Source organism: Letharia lupina (genome assembly GCF_014066315.1).
Source record: "Letharia lupina isolate WasteWater1 chromosome Unknown contig_12, whole genome shotgun sequence".
Taxonomy (NCBI): domain Eukaryota; kingdom Fungi; phylum Ascomycota; class Lecanoromycetes; order Lecanorales; family Parmeliaceae; genus Letharia; species Letharia lupina.
In genome coordinates this window covers 940,817-951,195 of record NW_023502981.1, presented here as the reverse complement: position 1 = coordinate 951,195, position 10,379 = coordinate 940,817, and the positions used below count along the sequence as shown (strand labels likewise).

At 48.9% G+C, this 10,379-nt stretch overlaps 4 protein-coding genes across 4 annotated transcripts; 1 reads left to right on the top strand and 3 right to left on the bottom strand.

The window, feature by feature from the left end:
- Window positions 1-368: 368 nt before the first annotated feature.
- Window positions 369-1,700, top strand: HO133_001318 (uncharacterized protein; the record flags this gene model as incomplete). The annotated part of the gene is made up of 2 exons (XM_037292248.1): window positions 369-706; window positions 1,118-1,700. The coding sequence occupies 2 exons, from the start codon at window positions 369-371 to the stop codon at window positions 1,698-1,700; spliced, it is 921 nt and encodes a 306-aa protein (XP_037151667.1).
- Window positions 1,701-5,234: 3,534 nt separating this feature from the next.
- HO133_001317 (uncharacterized protein) lies at window positions 5,235-6,769 on the bottom strand (the record flags this gene model as incomplete). The annotated part of the gene is made up of 2 exons (XM_037292247.1): window positions 5,235-5,367; window positions 6,486-6,769. 2 exons carry the CDS (start codon window positions 6,767-6,769, stop codon window positions 5,235-5,237), a joined length of 417 nt encoding a protein of 138 aa, XP_037151666.1.
- Window positions 6,770-7,099: 330 nt separating this feature from the next.
- On the bottom strand, window positions 7,100-7,771 carry HO133_001316 (uncharacterized protein; the record flags this gene model as incomplete). The annotated part of the gene is made up of 1 exon (XM_037292246.1): window positions 7,100-7,771. One exon carries the CDS (start codon window positions 7,769-7,771, stop codon window positions 7,100-7,102), a length of 672 nt encoding a protein of 223 aa, XP_037151665.1.
- Window positions 7,772-8,332: 561 nt separating this feature from the next.
- HO133_001315 (uncharacterized protein) lies at window positions 8,333-9,655 on the bottom strand (the record flags this gene model as incomplete). The annotated part of the gene is made up of 1 exon (XM_037292245.1): window positions 8,333-9,655. One exon carries the CDS (start codon window positions 9,653-9,655, stop codon window positions 8,333-8,335), a length of 1,323 nt encoding a protein of 440 aa, XP_037151664.1.
- Window positions 9,656-10,379: the final 724 nt, after the last annotated feature.

The window sequence follows — 10,379 nt, the reverse complement described above, 5'->3', positions numbered from 1 at the left end:
AGAATGGCTAACGATGGCCGATTTCCCAAGGTAATCATGCTAAAGCAGTCCCGGGTCAAGTGATAAGAGATGAGCAGTGTCCCAGCTGTAAGCACAAGCCTCGAGGCAGTCCGGTGCACACCGATTGAATTTCTCATCCAGGCTACCGTGACCGGCATCGATCGCTGGATAGTTTTGTGCCAAAAGGATGGATTTATGGGTCATGCTGCAGCACCTCCGTTGTCAGATATTGCGAGGCCTAGTCACTCCTTCCATGCCCTGGTCGATAACAAGGAGCCTTGCTCCCTCGAGTGCCGACTCAGTGTCTCATGAATTCCTTGACAGTCAATCAATTTCATCTCCTTATATCGATTACCTATCCTTTCCCTATGGCTCGAACACTCATCGCAAGCGATAATCTCTCCCCTCTGGTGTTGATTATAACATGGTTTCTGTGCATAATCTCGGTCTTGAGCATGGTGGCCCGAGGTGCTACTAAAGTCATCTCCACTCGCTCGATAAAGTCTGATGACTATTCGAGTCTCTCATCACTGGTGATCTCATTGCTCAGTCCAAGACGGCTGTTAGAAATTGCTAACCTGAACGATTATTTTTTATCAAGTTTCTCGCGATTGCTCAGTCCGTTGCTGTCACCGTCCGAACCTCAAATGGGCTGGGCAAACATACCACCGCCTTGGGCGCTGCCCAAATCTCCGCCTATTCAGAGGTGAGCTCATCTTTCACCAATTGTACCAATTGGATCCACACTGATCTGGATCATAGGCTACATACGCTGCCAACATACTGTACATAAGTAGCATGTGCCTTTCTGAGCTCTCAGTAGTCCTGTTCCTTGGACACATCACCCCAGTGCGACAAGACAGGCAATTGCTTCTCGGTGCGGGAAGCGTTACGATCCTTTGGACTGTCACGGCATTTATAGTCAGTGCTGCCGAATGTGGTTCGCCAACGCCATGGGACTACTTCAGTGGCCAATGCATCAATCGCGTTGGTTTTTCCCTCTTCCGGCTTCCACGACATTGCTCGGAAAGCCGCTAAGTTAGATTCTAGGTCATGTGGTGGAACTGCGTCGAAGTTATGAACATCTTGATCAACGTCGCTCTGATCGCCCTGCCAGTGTGGATTCTATCCAAGGTGCAGGTCTCCCTTCTCAAGAAATCCTCTGTGGGGTTGGCCTTCGCACTGCGGATTACGTGAATGCCCCTCGGAATGAATGGGATTTCTTCAGTGATGCTTACGGGACTACCAGGGTCTGTATCGCCTCGATCTGTAACCTTGTCTACTGGAACAGAGCTCGAGACTCCCACGATCTGACCTTCGAAATTTGGCCCGTCGCACTTTGCACGCAAGCGGGCCAATGCATGAGCATAGCGTCCTTCTCTTTTCTCTATCTCAAGCCCCTCTTCGAGATCCTTGACTCCGGCTTTATCAGGAGCGATGAGTTCCGGCGAACGGGACAGTTAAATCCAGAAGGCTCATACAATCTCTCCACCATGAGTTCTGGAAACGAGAGGAGAAAAAAGGGCAAAGAACTGGCGAGGCTGGCCCGGACAGGGAATAATGACACCACCATTACCGCTCTTGAGAACGGGTCCGGATGGGATGGTGGGAGCCAAGGCAGTGAAGCGCACATCATCAAAGAGACTCGGACATTCACGATTGAGAGTTCAGCGGCCGGAGAAGATCGGGGGTTCCCTTAGTTGGGTTCGTGGCGCATTGTTTGTTTGTCCCTTGTCCCCGGGGTTGATTCCCGCATTGTTGGCTGCATGACGATGCATTTGCCCCCACCTCCCCTTTCCCCACCCCAGGTAAAACTTAATGAACGCACAAAACGAACCTAGTCTTGATCCTTTCGTAACCCATTCTCTTTCCTAAATACTCCCAGTCTTTCCTACAACTGCCACCCACAAAACAAACGTCCCATGACTTCCAAGTCTACCAAAATGATCCCAAAAATCCCATGCTCCTTTAGCATCTTGAGTTATTCACGCTTGAAATTCAAGCTGGAAGAGAATTGCCATCTCTTAAAGCCATCGAACAATAAATACTGTGTATACAACGAAGACGTCACGGTCATGGTCTGACTTTCCTCCAACCCTTTCCCTCATATTCGCCCCTTCACCCAGCCCATCTACCTTACAGTATTTCCACAAAAAAAAACCATCTCTGCTTCCCGACTCACATGCGACCATGGCGGCGAGGTCATGAACAGGCGATGCTGCGTTTGTGCGGACAGCGAAAGACTACCCTTGTCTTGGCAGGTAGTATAGATCTCAAGGAGCATCAAAAACCCGTTGCTTTCACAGCACAACTCAACAATCAAGCAACCTACAGCAACATTGCGAACATCATGACTTTCATTCTCAAGCAGATCCAACGATACAGAACTTAATCGTAAACCTATCTAATCAAAAAGTCACAGCGTCGCAAAGGAAAAAACCACCTACCAAGAGAACCTCCCACCAACCTGCCAACCCCATGGAAATCCCAAGAAAACCGTTCAGCATCCCTGACCCATTCGAGTTTCCAAACCGTGACAGTTCCGAGCGACGCAACCCAAACACGTAGGCTCAAAATCCCGCACGTTCGACGAACGAATTCAGCGGCCGGAATCATGCTCGAAGCTGTGGTGTCAGCTCATGTACTGCTGCGAGACGATTTCGCTTCCTTGTCGCACGGTCGCATCCTCTCCATCCCACACGAGAAAAGGGCTCCCGTACAAAAAAACGTCGCCGGGGGAGCCCTGTGGCTCTACTCGGAAGGCGGTCTTGTGGCGCTTTGCTGCTCCTGCGATTCGGGATGTGAGGGTGTTTCCAGCTGTGTGGAGCCGATCGACTAAACGGTGCTCGAATTGGGACAACGGGGATTGTCCGTTGGCTCCGTATGTTGCTAGACGCTGGCAAGGGCGGCCGTGGGTGTACCGGCATGAAAGTTCTGGACTGGTGCGGCGATAATGCCACCGTAATCCAAGAAGAATTTTTCGGCTGTTGGTCAAAAGGGCTCTTGTACTCTGAGTGGAGGAGGTGGTTCACTGTGGTGAGTCCACCGTGACGTTTTTGGGAATCATTTGATGTGTTTTGCAAATCCGGACATGTATAAGCTGCGACCTGATCATTCAATACGTGAAGAACATCTGGCTTACTGTCTAGTGTCATTGGTGTGTTTGATCGGGATATGTATCTATTCCCAGCGATTCTCCATAAACGCAAGTCCTAGGAATTGGTGTATCTATTGGAACCTTTTTAGCATTAACTAATTCAAGGGCCGTGCAGGGGCTTCTTACTTCCAGGCATTCGGCAGACATAGGTTCGTGTGTAATGACGATTTTGTCGAAGTTCGTCGGGCCAAAAAAAAAAACAAATTGTGATTATCCCAGCTGATGAGAAAGACGCCATCATCCGCTAGGTCCAGGCTTCCGGTATTGGTTCTTGGATCTTTCAAGTTCCCATGGAGTTTACGAACCTTCTCCATGTTCCATCAAGTACGAATCGATTAAGCCATTACTCCCGATCTGGACGCATTTTTGAGTGTACTGTCGAAATCAGGTTCCCAGCCTCCTCCCAGCCACCTGTTGGAACAACCACCTGATTTGTGAGGGGTACAAATACTGGCCCAGGGGAGTCTTGAGATCGAATACTTCATGCGACCTACACACCACTCTTCCTACCCTACCTGAATTTTGACATGTACAAGGCCTCGGACTCTTGGACGGTTAACAAGTTCTTTGGATGATTCATGATGTTGAGCATAGCAACAGGGAATGAGCGAGGATATGTCCGAGATCTCATGTCGTCAGGCGAGGAACAGCGTCTCACCCAAAAGCACGGGGCGAGACTCCCTTTGGAAAGAAATGACTGCAATCTCCCTTGTCGGAACATTTTATACTTGATGCGAGTAGGGAGGGAGAGGATTTGCAGATGACGTTCCTCAAGTGAGTCGAAGTACCCTTGGAGTGAAGGCACGAGGGGGGTACTGATTGAAACGTGATGTTTGGTGGAGGATGAGTCTGGACATTTGATTTTTCAAAGATTGCTCGTATGAGAGTCTCGAAAGAGATGAGTGATTGTGCGAGCATGAGTGCGAAAGACGGAAGATATTTTCGGGTGGCTGCGGTCTTGGCAACGGTCGCGCTGAATGTTGAATCTAGAAGAAGAGAACTTCAGAGAAATTGCATAGGGTCTTCTTTGAAGGGTCTTTCTATGTAGAACAGTTTATAAGACTGTCAGAATCTAGATCAGTGGTTGGGGCTAAATCAATGTTCATTGTACAGCTTCGAAGGTGAGTGGAAGAAATAGTTTGAGTTACGAAAAGATATTACAGGTATAAAAGAGCGTACGCACAGACAATGAAGAACTCTTCAACGCTAACTTTCGGCTGACTCTACCGTCTTTCTAAGTCTTCCATACCGCCGCCTCTTCGGGGACGCTGAAACGAGGGACCTGGGTCCTAGTGTATTCAGCCTGAGAGGAGGAGCAATCACCTCCTAAGTCCTGAAAGATGCGCGTTTGGGAAAAGCCTAGCGAGTGTCTTGGTAGAAAGCTTCGAATACATTGTAACAGATCGATTGGCCAAGTCTTTCTGACAAGGGACTGCAACGCTGGCAGATAGGCAACGATAATCGCGAGACCTATCTCGAGCATTCCCCAGTAGAGGAATCGGGATGTGAAGACTGTCATCGGTTAAGTAAGCGTGCAGGTATGAAGGGATTGGGAGTTACAGTCGGGGTCGTCGAAAACTAGAGGCGCTATTGTTCAGCTCAGTAGAAGTCGAAAAATGAAGACATCGGCTTACATGCTCCGCTGAAGAACAGTCAGAAGTCAAGTACCATTTGAATGAATGAAGCTACTATAGCCCTTCAAGTATCAGTATCCTTGAGTTCCTTTTTTGGTGGCGTTAAGCCGACAACTCCCAGAGTCCCGAGAAGGAAAATGCCGATGACACTGACTCGCCTTCCCATTGGCATTTGCATCTTCCAGGTCTGAAATTGCTGTCAGCATTGTTAGACACAGCGATCAGTGCATTAAAACGAGTATCATACCAAAGGCAGGATTGCATGAATAAGGTCAAGAATGGCGCCTGAGATGACATAGACGATTGTCATAGGCATAGGGTTGAGACATTAGAGACCCGCGGCCATCACAGGAATCCAATTTCTGCTAGAATTGATGCCGCATATGAGGCCGAAAGCGAGACAGAAAGCCCTGCTCCATAATGCGGGAATGACAAGCATAATTCTAGTCGTCAGATCGAACGAAGGGATCGCTGATTCCCATACCCACGCAGAAGATGCGGCGGTAGGAGAATACGATACTACATTCGACGAAGCCCAGAGCCAGCGGAGCCAGGGTCTGAAAGATATACGGTGTCCTTGAGCTATCAGTCTTGCCTTCATGAACAAGTCAAGATGGGACTCTCCTACTTTTTCAGCTAAAGATTGCGCGGTGAGAGTTGACGCCTCGAAGCTCGACGCGTGTTCAATAGCTGAAGACGGGGTTGGGTACCCTATAGAGCCTTTCCTTTGACATCTGAAGCTCGGAGACTATCAGAACGTGTATGATAGACTACGCCCGCTGCTGATACTGGCCGGCTATGATACTGGCGCCCAATCCAATGTTCAGGATCTAGATCGTGGTACAAGGACATGTATGACTGAGCTGGCGTTCGAGTTTCATACCAACCCGGGGAGTATGAGCCTGGAAAAGTATCAGATCAGAATCATTACAATAGCAGAGGATTCGAATAGAAGTGCCAGTCATCCATTGCAAGTTTGGCTTTCTGCAATTGCCTTGCGCGGAAACGGAGAGTCACAATAATGATGCCGAGCAAGGGGAACACGGTGCCAAGCGCAGACATTGATTAAGGAGTGCAATCACTCATTCCGTCGAGTGGGGGTTTGCTAAAATTCAGATTTCTGGATAGACACGTTGGGACTTCCAAGGACTCTGGCTTGCAATAGCCTCAAAAAGCGCGTAGGTATGAATCAAACATGAAGGAACAGGAAGGTCTCAAAACGGGAAACAGCGTTTCTTGAGGGTTTGGCAAATACTGCAGGTTGACGATCACGTGCGGCCGAGGTTGAATCACGAGCTAATCAAATTTCAGCAGTTCAGAAAGTACTGTACAACTCGCCTCGATTTTGGAGGAAACTGTATGGGCTTGCCGGGCGTACCGAGGGTCTCTGTCTGTGAGAACCAGTGAAAGGATGTAAGAGAATTCGTTCAGTATTTGACATTCAAAATTTGGCTTCTCTGGGATCATGCACATCATTATCTGATTGGTGCGTAATTTGGCCCTCGGCTGCAAGAGGAACAGTCAGCAGCGAGATCGTCAGCATGAATCAACGCGCGCACGCGATAAGCATTCAGTTCTATATCAACTTACCAATAGCTGTGCTGCGATCTTGCGTGCGCTTCAAGCTAATGATGCTGCCGACCGGGCCAAAGATTTGTGTGTGCAGTGTTAGCGCTGACCTTGCGCGTACGTACCTGCTTGTAACTCTACTCAGCCTTAAACGACGAAAGGTCCATTGATCGTTCCGGTTGTCATGTTCGGGAACGTGCTCGCTCTTGGGGTCGGTGGTGTCGGTACTGGCGCTGGTCAGGAAGGCCGCCAGCTCAGCGGGGCTTATTTCCGTAAATGATTGGCTTGTGTTGATCAACGAGGGGAGATAGCTAAGCTGGGCCATTCCCTGTACAACGGCCTGAGGGAAAGGCGGTTCGAGCGCGCAGACATAGAACGCCAACAACGAGATAATGCTGATAGGGAGCATCTCGATGGGATGGATGAGAAGAAGACGGTCTCGTATAGATGAGATGAGAAAAGGGGAAGAATACCGTCCATGTGTACAAAATCACTAGTACAAGATAATGCAGATCAACCAGGACCAGACTAGAAATACGCGCAGAAATTTTCCCCATATGCAAGGTTATCAGGCCTTCCGTAGCGGAAGCGTTCTATGTTTGTTGACTTGGGCTACCGACGTTGGAGAAACGGAGTGACGACCAAATACTACTGTTTCGTCGAGGTTATTCAAAGTTGCTGTGATGGCGCTACCATTTCGCGTGTATCTGCCCAATTTGACCCAGGCACTCCCGATTCTTTATCCAGTTGGGAGATAATCTTTTAATACACGTCCAGAAGGATCCAACTGCTCACCATCTCCGATGGCAAAAGCCGGCAGTGGCATTGAAATAGGAGTCCTTGGCATACCAAATGCTATTGACGCATGTTGACCATACACGAAAACACCGAGAGAATTACCGAGGCCTATCCACAGCGTCAACCAACAGTAATCCGAAGCTCTCAGATCAGAGTTATGAGCACCAGGAGACGTACCAGTAACCGCATACCCAACCTGTCGTTCAGGTGGTCCATACAAACAGTGCATCCAGATCTCAGAGAGCGCATTGCGAATGTCGTAGAAAGTTGCGACATCCGTAATACGATATCGGGCAGGCCTCACATATCTCTGGGGTACGATATCCATGTCGACAACAGTAATGGTGCAGACGAAATTTGTGCCTATGACTTCGATGAGCTTCAGAGACCTGGTAGCGGTAAAGGGAACCCACCGGCGGTGTACTTTATCGGTGTTCGTATTACTTCCAAGCCGTGCGTTCCCCTCCGCCAGCGAGGTGCAAACTCGAGGGCTCTGCTGCCGTAATTGTTGATGTCTGCTTGCAGCAAGTTGGTCGCTATTCTGCAGTTGTTGATGAAGTCGTCGGGGATCGGTTTTTCGAATCCAAGCCAGGAGGCGACGCTGGCCGAACATGATGTAAAGATGTTTGACGTGTCACCAATGATGGAGATGTTTGGGGTTGAGGTGCTGTTGACAACGTTTGCTGGCAGAGTGCTGTTGAATGGGAGATTTGTAGCAATGCATGTCTGAAAACTGGAAGGAATGACAACGCTTGATATGAAAAAAGCCCAGAGAGGGTTCATGTTTTATTCGTCGCCTTGAGTATGATCATGAGATTAGATGCATCGGGAGATGAGTCTATCCAGATGTGAAAAATAGAGTTATAGGTGAGCAGTTCGCGTAGCGGCAGAGCGCAAGTCGACAATGCAGTCCATGCGAACGTCTGTCCCCAGAAACGTTCGGGACTGCGCCACAGGATGTCTCTTTCAACAGTCGAAGCGATGCTCGAGATATGATGTAGCCCAGCTTCCTCGGCTTTAGGGCAGGAAGCGCAATCTCTTCTGAGAGGTTCTCGAGGCTGTGTCACATAGCCGAACCGCCGCAGCAGTGTTTGCAATCATATTGAACTACTGTCAAGTCCACAGGACCATATCATAGCTACATAAATTTGCTGGTCTCGGGGTTTAGTATCTATCATGTACTGGCTAAGTTGTCTCTCATCGTTCTTGCTTCAACGATAGGATCAAAGTCCGTCTTCCCTAGGACGTAGTTCTGCACTTCTAGGTCGACCTCATTGTCATCACAATCGTTCAGGACGAAATGCTTGAGTCGTAGAAATTTTACCTGCCTCAATCGAGTGAGTAGCGACGACCAATTGCCATCTAGCAGTGTCATCCAGCCAAGCCGAATCTCGACCAGGGTGGCTGCGTGGCTGCGAAAGAAATGAACCATGTCATTTGCCTCGGACGCGTAGTTGTAAACGTCCAGCTTCTGCAGACGTTGCAACTTGCTTGAACCGAATGCGCTTATCAAAGACGGCATTTTCCCTGAAACCTTGTCACTGATCTCGCCTAGGGTGACTTTCTCGAGGTTTGGGCTGAGCCCTATGATTTGACGTATCGCCGTCATTGTTTCGTTCAACTCCTCTCCATGGTCGGAATTTGTCTCGATTGATGAGATCTCCAATGAACGTAATTCTCTCAAGGTCTTCCTGCCTTTAGGCTCGTCCGCGAGATAGAACGTGTTCAACAGGGCTTCTGAAGATATTGTTCTAGGATGGTTTCTTCCACCGTCTCGTGCAGAGCTTAAAGATTCAAGCAGGGAACATCTGGTGCCGAATCCTTGGAGATCCTGCCTGAAGTCTTCATGTTCTCCAAGCTTGAAGGTCTTGATGTTTGCTTTGGAAGCTATCATGGCCCCAAAGATCAAGGGAAGCAGGTGTTCGCAGTCGTACGTCAGTGACAGTCCAGCCTTCAGTGTTCCGAACGCGGTCATCAACTCCAAACAACCAATGCTGAAGTTCAAGAAGTCAACCGTGATACTCGAGAGCTGTGGTAGTCTTCTCATCCCCTCGATGAGGATTTGAGAGTCGATACCCTGTGAGGACAGACGGCGTTGTGTCTCAATGGAGCTTTTGTAGGCAGCTATGTGCCCTGCTGAGGTCAAAGTTTGAGAGTCTTCCCAAGAGGACCCGTGGCTGGGCAAACGGCGTATTTGATCAAGATACTGATCCGCGCTCCCATGGTCGATGAACCGCAATGGTGAGAACACAATCTCCTTGACATATTGGGATAGCTGGTGGTGCTCTGAGATAGCTTTGAATTGCTCCAAGCTTTTGAGGCCAAGCCACACAGGGATCGTATGGAATAGCGAAGATGCAGCTGCTGTAGCAAATGTTTTGCTGACAAGTCGTACACGGAGCAGATCTTGCCTTGGCAGAGTACTCACGATGTCATAAAGCAACTCGCCGGGAAATTTCTCGAGCGGAGAGAACGACAGTAACTGGTAGACGTGCATCTTTAGTGATGAATGAGCTGTGATGAGCAAGAAGGTCCAGGAGGATAATTGAGATTTGTGATCCAGGGGGGCTGAGCAAGTTAAGAAGGAGGCTAGTGAAGATGGTGCTGGCGCATGGAAGCTTCCATGTCTCAGGTCGGTTGAACACTTTCTTACGCTTGGTACTGATTGGGCCTCCGTATCGGGCTAATTCTCATTACTGTGGTAAACGTGCGTCGAACGTTCCCCTCTGTCTGAGTCTCTTGAGGAGGATGGATTTGGGCCTGAATGTCTCACTGAATGTCTCACGGCCTGGAGTAATACAGAGCTGTCAGTGCTGAATCACTAGGTAGACTCTCACTTGATATGAGAGGAATCAGATAGACAGATATATGAACGCATTCCTTATCCTTGGGTAATCGTGCCGTACTATTCCCATTCGTGTCATTTATACCTCGTAGGCATGTATGTGTACTGGCACAATGGGAAAAGCGAGATCCAGGGGACGTCCTCGGTACGAACATGCGGGAGGATTGCATCCACTCGGGCATTCTTATTGTTACAGTCCCTCCGCAGAAGTATTTGTCCGTTACTCTACCCGTTCTAGGGCAAACCCTGTACTTCGTACGCTTGTATTGTCACCACTGAACCGTACGAGTATCTTGAGATCCTGCAAAGTTGGTGTAGCTCAGGTTCTTAAAGCGTGTAACTTTCCATCAACCCGGACTCTGAGCATTAATGATAC